At 40.4% G+C, this 19,136-nt stretch overlaps 2 protein-coding genes across 2 annotated transcripts in view; both read left to right on the top strand.

Annotated features, from left to right (window-relative positions):
• LOC139341967 (sorting nexin-14-like) overlaps positions 1–19,136 on the top strand; it is a 97,176-nt gene that overhangs the window by 36,544 nt on the left and 41,496 nt on the right. The gene's annotated exons all lie outside the window — the stretch shown is intronic.
• Positions 2,488–4,094, top strand: htr1b (5-hydroxytryptamine (serotonin) receptor 1B). Its single transcript, XM_070979239.1, has one exon. The coding sequence runs from the start codon at positions 2,884–2,886 to the stop codon at positions 4,015–4,017; it is 1,134 nt and encodes a 377-aa protein (XP_070835340.1). The 5' UTR covers positions 2,488–2,883; the 3' UTR covers positions 4,018–4,094.

Genomic DNA, 19,136 nt, shown 5'->3' with positions numbered 1-19,136 from the left:
TAAAAATGATCAAAAAGGATGGATGGATGGATGGAACCCAGACTGGTAGATTTTTGTGTAATAGCAGCATCTTATCCAGGCTTTGCATGGGGACAGCGATACAGAGTAAATATATATGTCAACACCAGCAGGGAGAAAAATTAGGCAAGGGAAAAAGAGAGAAGAATATACAGAGAAATGAACACAACAAATAATAAAAGAAGTTAAAGTAGCTCAACTGAATATTCACAAAATGCATAATATAAAGAATAAAAAGACTAAATAGAGTACAACATAAAGGATAAAATACTATATTCTATGTATAATAGACAAGAAGGAACCCCACTTTGTTTTCATGCACATTGTTCAGACTTTAAATCAGTGTTTGTATTCGGTGCACTTCTCTGCCCCCGTGCTTCAACACAGCTCAATGCGATCATAAATATCCTTAGAAATCTGACGTGTATTTCAGGTTGTCTCCCAACGACAACACTTCTGTTGCATTAAATCATGGCCACTGTTTGTGTGTGAAAATGTTTGAATCCTTTCACTGACTTATAAACTCCAGAACGTTTTATAGCTATAAGCTAAAGCTATAAATTTCAGCCAGGCAATAAAATGTGATTCTGAAGAACACTGAGCATTAATTGGATGACAAATCCATTTTAATTAAACGTTTCTGATGAGGAAATGAATGAAAGCAGACGGAGGAGAGGGAGATATGATTACTGCTGCTTCCTGAGACTCTGTGTGTGTGTGTGTGTGTGTGTGTGTGTGTGTGTGTGTGTGTGTGTGTGTGTGTGTGTGTGTGTGTGTGTGTGTGTGTGTGTGCGTGCGTGCATGTCGTGGGGATTGAGCGTCTGATTGTATAATTCATGTATTTCCTGACCAGACTGAAAATTCACTCCACGAATAACATCAGGCACTTGAGGAGATTATTGGCCGATTGCAGCCTCGGTGAAGGCCATGAGTGAACTTGAGAACTGGCATCAAACACTTAATGAGCGAGAGATTCACAGCCTCATGTGTAACTGCCACTGACCCAGTGTCAATATCAATGACAGCTGCTTTCACACATCAGACGTGCCAGGAATGACAGGACTCAACGCGTGTGAACTCCGATGCTATGATGTTAAGGTGTGAGGTAGAGTGGTACCACCACCAACAATACACACATTACACACAGTTTCTAAGAGTATGTAATGGCTCTATTGATAATTTACAAATGCTTCATACTGCAGATATTAACCATTAATAACAACAACATCTGGGTTGCCAGGTTGGTGGTGTTTATCCTCATCTGCTTGGCTTTTTAGTCCATCATGCAGACCCCTCCTATGGACAATGAAACCTTTGATCTCCTGGAAAAGTGGTGCAGGGTGTGTGGACCATGATCATTTCTTATATTCAGACTAAGGACCCTTTATCAATGACTTAATTAACGTTTGTAAATGCAGCCTCAGACCAGACCCAACAAAGATGACGGTTCATTCTTTATGGCATGATAACAGCTCGTCAGGTCTGCACTGAAGGACAAAACTGAGATGAAGCCCATATCTATTCAAATGAAATGTCTCAGAAGCTCTTGGAAGACTGTTAAGGCCTTGTTTTTGTCACATTGTTTCTAAATGAATTAAATCTCTGAAGTTGTCTACTGATTTTCTTCACTATGTTAGCTAAGTCTTCTTGTGGGTTCTTCATGCTGTGTTGTTCTGACTTGAATTAATGGAAAACTGAAGCGTACAACTGTATAAACTGTCTGAGCATCAGGGAAAATACGACAACACTTTAAGTCCTTTGATGCAAATAAACATGTCATAAATGGATTATAACATTTGATAATGTAGTTGTAAGGACATACATGTTTATTAATGCATTTGTCCACAACTATAACTCCTCCTGCTGCATTCATAAATGGAGGATACTGTACGAACAGGTTGTACAAAATATGCCCTCAAAGGTGATGTTATAACTGTTGACAAAAGCTGTACATTAATAAACACTTAAAATGCCCAAATACCTGCATAAAATTACATTATAGTGTTAGAATTTCTGCTTACAAATGCAGGACAGGGGCACTTAAAGTGACGTGAATAGGCGTGCCACACAGTTAACACTGACATGATGTTTATTAGCCTTTATTAATGGTTTATTAACAATTATAACTGCAGATCTGACAGTTAAAATCGATTTTTACAGAGAATGCATCTGCAAACCCTTTATATTTGGTGGCTCATTTCACGTGTTGCGGTATGATTGTAGCAGATTTTTCATTTTTTGTGATGTAAAAGAAGATATTTTTCCAATTCAAATGAGAATCTTTAAGGTTTTTATGTGACAAATGAGAAACACTGGGCACTATGACCCAGCAGATAGCCTACTCTTCATAGAAAGAGAGAGAGGGAGAAAAAACAAGGCTGTGATCAGTGGTGGTTGTTTGATGTCAGAGTCTGTATAAATCTGAGACTTTGGGTGGGCTCTACCATTCAGCCACAGGGGGCCTGAGGAGACGCAGCTCTGGAGAACTTCTGCCCTACATGCGGATTATTTGTGACATCCCCCCAGATGTTGGGGCATCAGGTCGCGCTGCTCATCATTTACACGCAGACCTTTCTTGTCTTATATGTTGCGCACAACAGCTGAGAAGTTTTATTTTATGGCTACAAAACGGGAAAGTTTGAGCAACGGGGAATGGATCTTCCACAATTTGGCATCTGCCCATTAAAACCTAATTCAACAGAGGAAAATGAGGAAGGAGAGAATCCTTTTTTATGTCTCGGACTGACTGTGCCATTTATCTGACCGCATGGCACGGATAAGGCGACGCTCACCAAGAGAGGGGGCACCTTAAATGTCAGACATCTCAGAGGGTGACACAAAAATGACAAAAAGTGAGTAAAAGTTATGGAGCGCTCCGGTCAAGTCGAGCCAACTCAGCCGGTGAACACCACGAACGACAGTTTCATTACAGAGTCATCCACTGTGGATGTCAGCGCAGAGAGTCTCGCCTATCAGATCAGTCTGGCGGTGATTCTGTCCGTTATCACACTCGCCACCACTTTATCCAACGCGTTCGTCATCGCAACAATCTCTCAGTCGAAGAAACTACAAACTCCTGCCAACTTTCTGATCGCCTCTCTGGCCATCACCGACCTGCTGGTGTCCATTCTGGTTATGCCCATCTGCGTCCTGTACACCGTCATCCACACCTGGACGCTGGGGCAAATCGTGTGCGACATCTGGCTCTCCTCGGACATAACGTGTTGCACGGCGTCTATCCTCCACCTGTGCGTAATCGCTTTGGATAGGTACTGGGCCATCACAGACGCGGTGGAGTACTCCAAAAAGCGCACGCCGGGACGCGCGGCCGGTATGGTAGCCACAGCCTGGGTCATCGCCATCTCCATCTCCCTGCCGCCTCTCTTCTGGAGACAGGTGAAGGCAGAAGAGCTGACCAGCTGCAGCGTCAACACGGATCATATTTTCTACACCATCTACTCCACCTTTGGGGCTTTCTACATCCCCACCTTGCTGCTTATTGCCCTCTATGGACGGATATACGTCGAGGCTCGGAAACGGATCCTGAAGCAGTCCCCGAAGAAGGTGGGGAAGAGACTCACCTCGGCGCATCTGGTCACCAACTCTCCTGGATCCGTGGCGTCCACATCCTCCCTTCAGTGCGGGAGGCACGACACTCCGTCCAGCGACACTGGCTCTTCAACAAGCGAGAACCAGGTGAAAGTGACAGTGTCGGACGCGCTTCTGGAGAAGAAGCGCATTTCAGCAGCCAGAGAGAGAAAAGCTACTAAGACTTTGGGGATAATCCTCGGCGCGTACATCGTTTGCTGGCTGCCGTTTTTCATTTACACACTGGTAGTGGCCACATGTGACACATGCTTTAACCCCGAGTTGTTTGACTTTTTCACCTGGTTGGGATACCTGAACTCCCTCATCAACCCGATCATTTACACAATGTCCAACGAGGACTTCAAGAAAGCTTTCCATAAACTTCTGCGCTTCAGATGCTGCAGGTCGTGAACGAATGTGATTTGAGTCTCCAATGAGATATTTATGTATTTATTTTTGGATATCAAGCTCGAATCGTAAGAATGGCATAAAAACACAGACATTTTAAATTGTGCATGCAAAAGATAAACATCCATGTTTATTCATTTGGTGCATAATGGAGGTTTAAAAATTCATTTTTTTCTTTTTTTTAACAAGTAACCTGGACTGAAATTGCCTCTCATGATTTCCGTGGATTCAGAGCTCAGACCACTGCTACGCAAAAATCTTCACACAAGAACCAAGATTTAATATTGAACATAAGTGCAGATGGTGAAGAAAACCAACTTTACGCACCACACCAAACCACTTCAGCGCCTCTTGATGGGCAAATGTGCTTGTTGTCGCCGACATTCAGTGATGGCTTGTTAGTATTCTGTCGTTTTTGGATGCTACACTCTACTAAGGCAATGCAGTGTGTCTTTCCCATGCGACGACTGACCCATTAATGAGAGTAAGCAGCAGCGATCACGCAGATCTGACATGATAAGTCAAAAATATACCTAAGGTCCTTTTTGCATTAAGTTATATGTGTACAACTATAGTAGTTTTATTTTTAAAACTCACAGATCGACAGGGCGTTTATGTATTCTGAGAAATGAAACAGTGCTATATATATTTTTTATCATGGCCATGGACTGCTTGCTGCTACCTTGTGTGGTTATCTTTTTGATTTAGAAAGGCGCGCTCACGCTGCTGAAAAAAAAGAAGAAAAGATTCATATCAGTGTCAAACAAAGAAACTGTAGCTGATATTTACCCAGCAGCTGGAAGCTGATCATAAGTTCAATTTTGCAGAACAAACACCACCTTGTTTTACTGTGCGCAACTGGTCTGTTTGCTGCTACATTAAATCTGTATCTACAGTATGTGATGTCCATGTGTGAAGCGGTCGTGGCTGAAGAGACTGATTTGAAGAGCACAGTCTGGCCTGCTGAACTATAAAAATAATGCTGAGGGTTTGTCAGCATTATGTGAAATAAAAGTATGTGGAATTTATCTGTTCCCATTCAGAGATGCAGTGCAATAAAGGCTTTTAAGTATTTGTTGGGCACAAATGTTCTGTGAGTCAGAGTTTTAATGCAGTTTTAAATCAAGATTATTGTCAAAATTTCTTCCAAATCAGAATTAAAGTTACATTTTCTCTCTCACATTATTGTTGCTGTGATGAAAGCAGCAGCTACTCAGACAAGTGACTCGATGTTTTATCGCATATCCAACAACCTCTTGAGGCGCTCACAAGCGTGGCAGAGCATTAAACAGTACAGATCGATGCAGATGAACATGCGTCATTTCACATCAGTCCAGCCTGACGTCTCTAACAGGATGAGGTTCTGTTGTGGCTAGCTTGAACTCTTCCTGGCCTTTCAGTCTCTCCGCTGCCTTCCTGGAGGCAGAGCAGGACATAATCTGTGTAGTCAACGGCTGTCACAGTTCAATAAGTCATGAGGCTGACAGTGGGTGATGCGATGCTCTTATAGTGGACTTCACACACACGAAAAGGCCACTCACATCATAGACACACATGCAAACATGCACGCACACACACACACACACACACACACACACACACACACACACACACACACACACACACACACACACACACACACACACACACACACACCTTTGGCTGTCCATATGTGGATTTTCATATAGCTCATCATGCATGAAAGATGAGTGCACCTGGGCAGAGACACAATCACAGCACAGCATTTCCAGGATTTTCCTTGGCAGTTACAGTTGAAAGACTATATATATGCATACATAAACATACATATCTTCCCTCAGGACTACTGGACATAAACAAGGAAAGCTCTGTTGTACAATAAACAATAGCCAGTAGTTTGGCAGGTTCAAAATCTTTGCAGTCCATTCACTATGAAGTATATAAACAACAACATGATGATTAAATTTGGTGTTTGATGGCAGACTTTATCAGCCTAGAGAAACAGTCCTGGTAAAGACTCAGTAGAAACACAATGAGAAAATTAACAAAATTAACCAAATGAACATGTAAAACACTTCAAACTATGGTCACCTGAGGCTGAAAAGACAAGGCTGGTAGCTCATTTATAGCCGTGGTTGACCTTCGTGAGAAGGTGATAATTTTTATCCATTCAAAGAAGGTGAATAGTGTGCACATGCAGATGCAGGACAAAACAAACAAACAAACAAAAACAGCAAACAAAGGAAAAGGAGAGGTTGTCCACACGCTGAAATTTTCAAGCTGCGAAAATTGAAATGCGATGTTTTGACCTACAAACATCCATCTGAATGAAACCAGGCACACAGGCTCACAACACATAACGTCTAAAGAGCTGACTGTAGTCCATACAGGCTACATGTGATACACAGTTTTTTACATTTTCACATTTTTTGCACTGTAATAACAACAACAACAAAAAAGAATAAAATGCCCACAATGCCAGATAAAATGTGGTTGGACTTTTGGGTGTGTTATGCTAGTAGTGGCTAATGTCGCCTCAAGCTGTCTGTCTCAAGGAGAGACGAGCGGGCTACAGAGGTTTGGTTAATACACTTCTTTCTACCTCCACACACTGACAGATTTTCTCAATTTTCAAACTTGTAGTGTTCAGACCTGACCAATGATGAGTCAAGTGACATCACTTGAGGCGGTTTATCAGATATCTCTCACTCTCTGGACATTTATCACACATGCAGCAGTACTTCCCTGAACAGACTGATGTGTGAAATCAGTGCGTCCCCTGTTAAAATTTTGGGAGCCTGAATATTTTATTCCATGTCAGAGTACAGCTTATAGTGGTAACATCAAACAGTCCTCCTGAATGCATGCAGATGATGATATGGAGCAGAGCTGATCCATAATGGAGCAAATAATCATTTCATGCAGAGAGACTGTTGATGTTTAACAAACAGGGTTTATGTATCCAAAGAAGTATTGCACGGCTCATGTAGGTAATACTGCTGCACCTCCGGCTGCAGAATAGCACACACTATCATTTTGTTGACAGGGATGATTGCATTGTGCAAACAAATGCATAAATTATACAACCTCTTTGTTTTCTGTTAGCTGAATGTGCTGCATTACTGGTTTGCCACAGGTCTGCTGCGGAGTGAAGGACGTTGCTGATGTAGCTAACAACTAGTGAGGCTGAACACATGGATAATGAACCTATAAAATATTATTTTGCTGAATGGAGTTTGGGTAAACAGGTTTATTGTTTCATGCTTTCTGGTTGAGGAAAGTTCACAACATTCATCACCTGAAAGATGGAGGCACAAGGACGCGTCTGCTATTAATAAATTACCTTATGAAGGTGATAACAATTGACCATGTCAAGAAGAAAACGAGTCAGCAAGATTGAGGGTGTAAAATAATTAGAAGCAGGTTAGCTTTCAACAATGCTCACTGTGACGGCAATAGCACATCGGCTGATGCGACACGCTGTGGAGTTTCATCATTTCTATCTATTTTCAAGTGTTTGTTGGTACGACAAAATTGGGCGCTATGGTTTACTTGTAGGAAATTTGTGATTCATCTGCTTACATAAAGTTTTGCATATGTTTTTGAGTCATTCATCACTATTTACTACCGTCGACCACCACGGGTCTCTCCTGTGTAGTATAACCTACTCACTTGCATTACACGGATGTTAACTGTAGAGACGGAAGAGACTATAAAGTGTGAAAATTCATCATAAAAACAATTGTAATCAATACCTATTGGCAGATCTAAAAATCCATGTTCTGTTGTCATCAATATTGGTGATAACAAGATGATACAGAGTTAAAATTGGACAGCGGAGTCAAGGGTGGAGCAATTCACCGCCTTATTTGTGCCCACAGAAAGCTCAGCGCGCCTCAGCTCATGTGTGGATGAAGGTTTCACACTGTGTGTTATTGTGAATGTGTGTGCGTTCAATCACAGCCTTCAGTCATCCGTGTTCTTTCCGTGCTTCACAGCAGATCCATTGCCACAAGCAGTTTCTCTGCCTTTCAACAAAGTGGGTTAGTTTAAAGGCTCATAGCACTTTGCATTAGCTTCTCCTCCAGCTCACCTATACGTATGCCTAATAATATGTTCCTCTGCCATTCTGTATTACTCAATGGGATTCTCCTGCAGATTGAATTAGAAGACATTGTATTTGGCTCCCTCAGCTACAAAATCATCATAAGTGAGAAAAATAATTCAATCCTACTGCTGATCGACTGGCACACGTGGGAGACCGTCATTGGTGGAGCTTAGTGAATCTATCACACTTAACATCCACTCTGGCCTGACAAGCAATACATCACTAAATTAGACATTTATAGTGGTGGCACAGGAGGTGTGCACACTGCTGAGGTTGTGATCTCTCCCTCTCTACTATTATGCGGATCACTCTTAATGGGTGCTCAATTACCAGTGAGAGAAAGAAGGGACGTGTGAAGGGCATCCTCTGTATACCTGCATACGATCATGCAAAAACCTCATAGCTCAGATTTCTGTGTCTTTTTCATGTGTAATCATGAGTCCTCAGATTAAATGGTCCTCTGTGATCACCTGGATTTGTTGAACACTATAAACAACTAACAATATAAAAAGTGATCAACAGAGTTTTTACAGTATTTCCTAATAAGATGACATTTGCTGTCAAGTGAAAACATTGTATCTTCAAAATAAGAGCGGCTTAATTTTGATGTTATTTAGATGTGCCGTATAATACTGTATCTTTGTTACTCGGGATGCAATACGCATGTACATATACTCCAAGTCCTTTGCCCTTCCAGTATGTATTTAAATGTTTAATATCAAAATCCATACATCATTGAGTGTCTTCAATTAAAATATATTAAAGGAACAGTTCAACATTTTGAGAGATATGTGCATTCAGTCTATTTCGGAGAGTTAGATGAAAAAATTTAAACCCCTCTCATGTATGCGCATATTTTGGGAGCTGATTAGCCTAGCTTAGCATAATGACCCGAAATAGTAAATAATAATCTTTCTATTACTGAGACTTTCAAGGCACCGACAGGTAAAAGTAAGAGAGATGAGTAAATTGTTGTCTAAGAGGGAGTTGGTGGGAGTTGGTTGTCTTGTTTTTGTCTAGCATGCTGAACTTGAGATGCCTCTGCTCAGAGGTCAAGCGCACTAAACTTTATTCAGTCCTCGTTAAAAGGCAAAGTGCACAGACTGCTACAACTGAGAAGATGGCAGTTCAACACAAGAGGTCATTTTATTTCTCTGTTTTTCTCTCCTTACCCTTCTCCTGCGCCCCAGTCCCAAATATATTTGCATCCGGTGATACATTAGTCTGCTATGAAAGGAGCTTTCAAAGTGATCATAGTTCCCAGCTGTAATGCGTACAGTCACACAAAATCATTTTTTGTGTTGAAACTATTCAGCTGTGCCAATGGGCCATTTTGTCAGAGGTACAATTCCTGCAATAATAAAGCAATATATTAATTCATAAAAACATCACACAAAGATGGATTTCTGTTTCATCAGGAGCCTTGGAGAATATAAATGAGGGTTTTCCATCACCTCAGGGATAATTTACATATTGTCTATTAACCTTTTCACATTAAGCATAAGAAGGTGCATTGAGATGGAAACTTGACTCGCATGTTTGTAATTTCCCATTTTCACAAGCAATAACAACACAAAATGTCACACAAGCTATTAGCATGAAATTTGCCTGACACAACCTAATTCAGCCCCTTTTCCTTGTCTACAAACCCCCCAAGCTTCTTGTCACTCTAATAAGCAACTTTCTCCTCACACAGGCCTGACCCCCCCTCCCTCTACCCTGACCTCCTTTAAAATAAGCTTCCTGCTCCTGTCACACAGTTTAACTCAGGGTTTTACCTTAACCTTAAACATCCACCACCAACCTTTTAGTTTCTTTCTCAGCTTCCCTAATAGGACAGGTTGGCACAGAAAGGTCTGTTGCTTTACACAGTTTCTGAGATGGCCAAGAAACCCCTTCAGGTAAATCTACATCCGTAATCGACATAGTCTCTAAGTCCATCACCTACTGACATATATGAATTATGACATTATGAAAATATTTTATTAAATCGTTTGGCCAAGTCTCCACCAGCTCTGGCAGAAATGAACTATACTGTCCTGCAAAGCCAAAATGCTGTGAAAATGACTGGTTGACATTTAGTTTGCCATATATGTTTGCCAGTATCTATGTCTAATTTCAAAGAAACCAAAATAAAGTACAACAAAACACAGCTAAAAACGAAACTTCAGTCGTTTAGCTAAAGTGACAAAGCTAAATCCAGTTAAAGCTAGCTGGAGATAGCCATGGCTAGCATTGACAGAAGCTAAATTTCTCACTTTACACCCCTGAACTGTTTCCTCAAATTTAAATATTGGTGATATCAATTTTGGTGAAATAACATCATCAACATTTTTTTTTTATTATCCAACATAAACAAAGCATCAGCTAAAACTAGTCACTGAGAAAAGAACTGCTTAACTAGCTCTGCTAAAAAAGTAATTAGCCTAGCTTAGACTTTCATCTCAACTTCTGATGCCACTGCAAATGACAGTTTGGTGTGGTTAAGCTGCTTTTAAGTTACCCTTAAATGCTTTAAAGAAATTTAAGTGTATAGAAATTAGTGGCTTTTTTGTTATAAAATAAGATGTAGAAGAAGACATCATAAGAAAGAATTACTACATCTTATTTCCAGTTAATTCTGATCCAGTTCATCAAATCAGCCTGCGACTGTCTGTCTCTGTAGGGCAGAACAGATCTAGCTTTTCAACAAATAGTCTGACAAACCTTTTTTGACTGGTACGGTCTATTTCTTTAGCCTTCAATCAAATCATATAGATTAGATTTAACTAGTTTACTGCCATAAAAATAGAACTGACTCGAGGGAAATCATTAAATGAAGCATACATTGCTGTATATTTCAGTCTGTGTGAGATCATATGGAAAATACTGCGTCTATTGAGGCAAGTGCAACAGCGTGGACGCACAGCCCCATTAAACTTCAAGCAGTGTTGACTGTGGCTCGTCCACCCCCACCACACACCCAGCAAACGTACCACCACCCCCAACTTTTCTTCAGTGTAATAGAAAAAAATCACCGCTCGGTGTCTTTGGAGAATGTGGATAAAATGCCTTTTTTTTTTTACCAACTGCCCATCCATCCATCCATCCATCCATCCATCCATCCATCCATCCATCTGCAGCTGCTTATCCAGGTCAACTTCCTCTTATTCTAGGTCCTCATGTTCAGTGCAAGTCCTCCCTGATTAGACCTGCAGGGTAGGTGTCTATGGAATCAGATTTGTGCCAGTATAACCAAACAAAGCGTTTTAATATCAAACAAAAGTAAGAATGTGAGAGAGAATACAAACTCCATCCATCCATCCATCCATCCATCCATCCATTTTCTATGCCGCTTATCCCTTTCGCTTATTGGTTCCGAGATTGCGCTGCCGCAACCTCTCCCATGGGCGGGCTTTTTTTAGGGGTGAGTCCTCATTGTCTAATGAGTTTCTGAGTGACATCTCAGCCCTGACGTTGTTCACTGCAACCTGTTCCCGTTCCCGCCATCAAATACAGACGCTGTGTCACATCCCTCTGCGTCTCATACAGACACACAAGTTACCCTTGAGCGTCTGTGTGAGATGCACCAGGCTTTCGACTAACTCCAGTGTAAATCCATCTGTGGCAGTATTAGATGCTCAGAGCAACTGATCCAATAGTAACCTGCTATAACACGCCATGAGCATCAGTCCCATGTTGCCTCACTGAGTTTTATTCTCTCTCAAATTCTTATTTTCGTTTAATGTTTAAGAAGTTTTGTTTGATTATATTGACACAAATCTGATCCCATGGTTGTCCTTGGGGGGTTGGAGGTGTTAACAGCTTCACTGGAATCTTATCTGGCCACCCCTGTTGCTCCTTCATAGCACATTTTCTGGCTATGGCTTTTAATAGGTAACTGATTTTCCGTTACTAAAGCAGGAAGGTGGAACATGTAGGCCAATGAGAAATGAGAAAAGTTGGAGGTTAACATGTTTCTCCTTCAGTGACGCCTCATTGAGTGCTTCTGGTCATTATGCAAGAGAGAGGTTAAGATATAGGGCAGCCTTATTTTTGTATTCTGACAGGTGTGTTTTCTTACTTACCTGAAAATATCCATAAATGAGGATATTTAACCATTCAGAATTGAAATGCTGTGAGAAAGCTGAGCATCTTCAGACAAAGTGAGAGCTCTCTGCTCTCAGTAAAGCCACGCAGACATGATTAAAAATGTCTGATCCACTTAATCTCAAAGTAAACACACAAACAGACAAATGCGCACATGACAAGAGCTCACATAACCTTCATGGTCATCTTAAATCTGGTATATGCCTACATTGTCTGTTTTGACTGGCATAACATCAGTCTCTAAATTTCTTTGATATTTTCAGGTTTTTCATGGTTGCTGTGAAAACCACACACCTCACCACAGTAATGCACATGTTGGTCTGTGGCTGATGCAGTTTTGACAGGTTTATATTCTGCAGTGGATTTAGTCATGCTGCTGTCTCCGTCGTGCTGCGGAGGGCTGTAAAGCAGGTGTGGATTAATACGCGGGGACAGAAATGCATCACTGCTGGGGCTGTCAATTGGCCTGACCTCCTTCTCTCTCACTGACATCTCTCTCACTGACATCTCTCTCACTCTCTCACTCTTTTTCCCACTTTATTCCCTGGCCATACAGCGCTGTTTCTCTGCTTCTCTACCATCACCTTACTCTTTTCCTCCTCATCCTCTCCTTTCCCCTCTTCTGTCTTCCTCTTCCCCATTTTGCCCTTTACTTTCTTTATTTCATCCGCCTTCCAGCACCCCCTTCCCACCCACCCACCCTCTATCACTGTCTTTATTCCCTTCCTACTACATAAAATGAAACTTGTCCACGGGGAACATGACAAACAGGCTCTATTTCACAGGAGTCCTGGCTCCATCTTTTCTCTACCAGCATGGGAACGCATTCTTTTAACTCCTCTTCAGCTCGGACAGCTGGAGGAAAGCCTCCTGGGCATCTACACTGGCACTTGTTATGGAGAACAAAGACATTAGTGATTAATCTCTAGACTTCCACCTGTCAACTGTAGAGTGCTTCAGATATAATTCCTCACAAAGCCATGAGCCTTTTGAAGTTCTCATTGCATATGACATCTTTAATAGGTCATTCAAAACTGATCTTAAAGCTAGCTCAATGTGATATTCTGTCAGATGTGTAATATGCAGATGACTCAATTTTCTCTTCAGGAGATAGAGGATGGACAACTTGATGTCATCATTGTCCTATGCATCTTTAATCTAATAACTGATTGATATTTGTACCTGCATGATTGAAGTGTCTCCCTCGAATGTGTCTTTGTTCAACATTATCATCTGAGCACTTAACTCCACATCCTTGCCGTTTGAAGGTTTGGTCTTCCCTGTTGTTTTGAATTGGTTTGGAAAGGCTGATATTGTATTAGAGGTCTTCACAGGTGTACACATTTGCAACCAAACCCAAAAAGGAAAAGTATTATCTGGAACCAAACCAGATCTGTCTGTTATTTCTAAGATGGGACCCACAGCTGAACCTGAACCCCGCTGGGGGATGTGGACCTGATCTGCACTGATCTTAATGTTACAAGTTGTCAAAACAAAACATTTTGTCTTTTGTAATGTAATGTTAGTAGCGACCCATAATCCTTATCGTTAAACATATCCAGCTTTTCTGTTATTCCTCTGCCAACCTGAAGAACCCACCCGTCATTTCAGTTTAAAAGTCCACTTCCTGTCATGATGATGGATGAGAAATTTGACTTGTTTATAATCAGCTTTGCAGTTTTGTGGCGTAATAAAGATAACTTCGACTGTTTGCCCTTTTGAACTATAATAATTTCCACGTCTTTGAATGTTAGCATTGCTAATTTGCCATCATCTGCACTCTCCGAACGAATCTGACCTCTGCTCTCATCATGATCAGTGGTGTCTGATCACGGCCAGGTCTTCTTGCATTCACTTGGATATTACACATGATGTGATAAAAAGATGGGACCTAGAGTAATAGAATGGGACCTTACCCAGACCTGACGGGCCATATAAAGGGACCAGGGTCCAAGGTTTTGGATGGACCCACAAAGTCCTATATTGTCTCCTCACTTATCATCATTTAACAGGAAAATTGTGACATCAAGCAAGCATGATAGCTTGAAGTTAAATGAGGAGGTTGGTCTCTAAACTGTAATTGATGTTTACAGCAAACAGTGTGGGTAATAATTTCACCACATGGCTTTGTTTTCTCTGCCTTATACATTTGACTATCCAATTGGTTTATCTACATGTCTGATTGCTTGTGTTTCTCAACCTGTTGTGAGCAATTATACTACTATCCACAATCTCAGTATTTATTTAAGTACAGCGTACATCACAGCAGAACCAATGGCCTGAGAATAGATAGTGCCTTAAACCTGCATTCTGTCTAACGGCCACCAGAGGGCATCTCCACTGGTTGCAAAAAGGAGCCCTACTGTATGTAAGCTTATGAAAAAAAATGACCGTACTTCTCATTTCATTTCTTACCTCAGTGAACATTTTCCTAATAAGTTTATAGTCTCAATTGCTTGTTCAAGCCTTTGTCAACACAGCAGGATGTTCATTTTGTAAATAATGGTCCCATAAAGCGGGGGTATACTTGGGTTCTCATTCAGATCCAATCATGATAGAGGTGGAGCAATGTGTATCCATGGCAGCTCCACCCTGTTGTCTAAATATGGCCTCTTGTGGCTCCAAAAAACCAAGATGGCAATGGTCTTAGGGCCAAACTGGCAAAATGGCAGTCCACAACAAACACTCAGCAAAACTTCAGTTTGCTTGCATGTGAGTTTTAATAACAACATATCATCTATTCAATACAGCTCACTGCACCAAAGACCAGTTTCTTTCTTTATTTTTTGTGGAGATCACCATTGGAGAAATGTCTTATATGTATATTGTTTTCCAATTCAGTGGGTGTTGATTTCAAGTTGGCAAGTTTGAAATAGTAGGTGGTGGAAGAAGAAAGGTGTCAAAATTGCATGGTGCACATAGTCAGCTGAACTCAAATCTATTCTTATGTTTTAATAAAAATCAAATGTATTCATATGTGAATATGTCTGTGTATTATGTGTTTTGGGGGAGGGAGTGAAGGTAAGATGTGACAATGATCCCTAGATGGAATCGAACTGGGGACATTGTAATCACATTGTATGCATATTACCACTAGTTTATAAGGACACCCTATTCTATTCTGTTCTATTCTTCTGTATAACTGTGTGGAAATGTGAACAAACTGTGGAGGACAGTGTTGTGAGTGGCAGAGCTCTCATAGCTGTCACAGTGTGAAGTTGTTAGCTCCCCACAGGACAGAGTAATTTACACTTTACATTTGTAAATTATTTACACTGTGACTACCTCCATCCAGAGTCATTTTCAGCTACTTTCCATATAAGTCTGAGTGCATTTTATGAGGGAACTGACTATTAACTGAGTCAGGCAGTCATTTAAAGGGCAGCTTTCAGCATGTTCATTACAAAATAAATATTCTAATGTTATTGTTGATCATCTTCCAACTCAGCATGGTGTTGCATACCAAGAGAATATTTGGTTTCCATTAATTTATGCATATCATGAAAATCAGACTTTAAAGTTGCACACTCGCTAATCCATCACAGTCACCATCATGTCAGCATTCCACACTCACAGCGTAATGTGACACTGAGAAAATACTCACTTGAAACTTTCGCATGTTTCAAGTCTCAAACAGTTGGTTTTTAACACCTCAGCAAAATAAACAGTAGTGAGTGGCTGCCAGAGGGTGGGAGGAAGACATTTAAGATTTTAAATGCTTTCTATCATAAGAAAAAAAGGACTGATGGATTTCATATTGCGCGCACGTGTACGTACACACACACACACACACACACACACACACACACACACACACACACACACACACACACACACACACACACACACACACTCATGTGAATCATTAACCTCCAGATTCTCAGAAATCTACTGTATAAAGCGAAGGAAACACTGAAATGCACTGCTCTCAGTTCCTGACAACATGATCCATCTGCTGTAAATTTCTCTATTCATTTACTCAGCAGAAATATTTTATTTCCACATTTTCTGAAAATATGCCTTTTAACGAGTCTTTAGAAAGTAGAATAGGGTCATGAGTTTTAGGCAAAAGTAGCCTGACAAATAACACATTTATTTGTGAATAAGTTATTTGTGTATCTGCGTTTCCTCCTCGCTGACTTCAAACAGTTGTGGATTTGCCTCCCACCAGGACAGTTCAACATGCTGCCCTCTGTTGGCACACAGTGGTACACACGGTCATGAATGGGAAGCTGTTTAACCCTCTGTAATACACTTGACCTAGTATTAATCTCTTGGCACAAGCAGGACTGTATAGCCAGGATTGTAGAAGTACTGAGGTCACAAATAACCCCAAATCACTTTCACCTCTTCATTGTTTCATTTATTATTTATCCTGTTAACTGTAAACTAAATCTATTTCCTGAACATTTATTCCCCAGTAAAGTCTAAATGCTGTTTCAAACCCCTCTATTAATGGCCAGGAATATGTGGTGTAGATATTGAAACAGCCCTTCATAGATGGGGTATTAGGGTATGTCCAAAATGAGTATCAATACTATCAATAAGCAATGAGTATCAAAGGTCATTGCAAAGATTGTTTGGCTTGTTTACTTAGTGTTTGATCAAATATTTCCAGATTTAAACCCGATAATATAACTTTACATGTTATATTACACGTCTCATTCGCATATAAGAAAACACTTAATATCAACATCACAATGACAATGTATTAGTACTCTATTAAGTTAACTGAAATGGTAGGATGGGTTTATTACAGACCTTCAAGAGCCACAGATACACAGATTTGTATTCAGATTTTTGTCAGAGCATTTGATTTATTGATTGTTGTTGGGATGCAAAGGGAATTTCAAGAAATACAATAGTATATGTCTCTAAAATACACTACATAGTCTAGTTTTAAGCATTATATTGATATTAGTGCCCTGACTGTTTCCTGCTGCAACAGTAGTCAAGTTCAGCCGGATGCATTTAAATATAGGCCTACAGTAATTAGCCTGTAAAAGTATTTAATTGTAAAATCTAAACTCCCCCCAGGTCACTCAACCCAAATAACCAGAAAAAAAATACACAGAGGTCAAAAAACATCTGCCCCTGTGAAGTTTCCTTGAGCAATTCATTCAGTCCCTGCAATCCTCCTTTTCCTTGACCTTGTCCTTCCTGGAGGACAGGTCAAGATAGTGTAAATTTGTCCTACAGGCCTCAAACTCATTATTTTAATTTCCACTCTTTTGAGCCCTCCTCATCTCAGATATGTTACTGCCCTTGCACATAAATCTAATCTAAATCTAAATCTTGATAATTACCCATGAATAAATTTGGACAAAACTGACCTTCAGCATTCACATGTCCATGCAGCAATTGATATGTGTTTAGGAGTGTTAATGGGTTCAAGTTCAGCATCTCAAGGCTGCTACACTTATACATAGATCTCCATCACACATTAGTAGACTAAGAACGACCTCATGTATGAACTCTAGTACCAGGTCATAGAGTTGATGTTGGCACAGGTACTAAGTCTTCACACTGCCAATGGCACTTTCACTGCTCCAGGTTTAGTAGAGTGGATCACACTGATAATAAGCCCAGAGTGGATTTTCCCTAAGAGGAGCATTACCACAAACATGACTAATATTAGACTGTAGCCCTGAGGCACTCATCTTTCTCAGCTGTAAAAAGGAGGGTTACAAGCTGAAGCCTCACTGGAAATAAATGAATAGGTTTTTCTATGTTGTACTGAAATCTTTTCAGGTTTTATTGTGCTTCACTGATCTACAGCGCACAGCACACATAGTAAAATGGGCATAAAATGTTGGATTTAGGAACCTATTTAACAGGCATAAAACCTACATACAGTAAGACCTAAATGCAGATAATGTAGACAATTTAACTTAATTTTGACGATAGCTTAGTTGTAAGGACTGGATGTGGCCTACCTCTGTATTGTCTGCCTGTCAGTTGCTGCTACTTTGCTAGCTAGTTACTATTAGCAAAAGTTTATCTTGTGTTTTTTCCATCATGATTTGATTAAGCTAGTTCTGCCGCCTCATTTAGGTAATTACCGAGATATTTGCTCATCAAAATGAATATTTTTAGCTGAGAAAAACAGGAAAGTGGATTTTGTTTTTATCTTTAACGTTGGCTAAAACCAGCTGTAGCTGTGGCTATCTCTCCAGCTAGCTTTAGCATGATATATCGCTTCTTTAACTGTTGAGTTGTCTGCCTCTATATGACAATTTAACATGCCATTTTCTGGCAAATTAATTATTACTTTACATTAAAACAATGACAGCGAAATGGCAGCGACAAATACACAAGCACACATACAGGTATTCACATTCACATGCACTCTTACATACTGTAATAGCAACAGATGATGGATGTAACAGCAGAGGTGTCTTTTGCTGTGCCAGACCCTGCCAGCCAGAGACACCCTTCGTCCCTAATGAAATAACCCCTTCTGACAGATGGCAAGTACCACTTTCCCTGTGTTGCATAATTTAAACTGACCCCTCTAATTGGACAATGATTCAAGTCATCAGCCAGTGAGAGAAGGTCAAGGTTGTCTGAATAAAATCGTGGTTGAGACTGACAAACATTTGTTTGTCTTGGGAGAAATAGCAAAGTGACTCATGAATATACAGTGAAACTAAAAATACATTATTAATCTACAAGACTCAGCTACAAGATTCGGCTGCTTTTATGCATAAATGATGCTAAAAGTCAACAGCAATGTTGCATTAGTGTCAGCTTCTTTTAGACTTAAACTTGATCTATTTTTTATCCTCACCCTGAATGAAAAATCTTTGACTTAAGATTGGCCGGAAAACCTGATCTGGGACCCTGACCCTAATCCTGAAGGATTAGGGTCAGGGTCATATACTGGAGGGGCCAGATGTAAAGCGACAAAAGATTACAGTAAATACTATATTGTGATCACTCCTCT

The sequence above is a fragment of the Chaetodon trifascialis genome, chromosome 14, assembly GCF_039877785.1.
Source record: "Chaetodon trifascialis isolate fChaTrf1 chromosome 14, fChaTrf1.hap1, whole genome shotgun sequence".
NCBI classification, from domain to species: Eukaryota; Metazoa; Chordata; class Actinopteri; order Chaetodontiformes; family Chaetodontidae; genus Chaetodon; species Chaetodon trifascialis.
The sequence above is the reverse complement of the archived record's forward strand: the minus strand, read 5'-3'. Positions and strand labels throughout refer to the sequence as shown.

What these genes read in the sequence shown, in the direction of transcription:
- htr1b (XM_070979239.1), top strand. Translation starts at nt 2,884, where the DNA reads ATGGAGCGCTCCGGTCAAGTCGAGCCAACTCAGCCGGTGAACACCACG.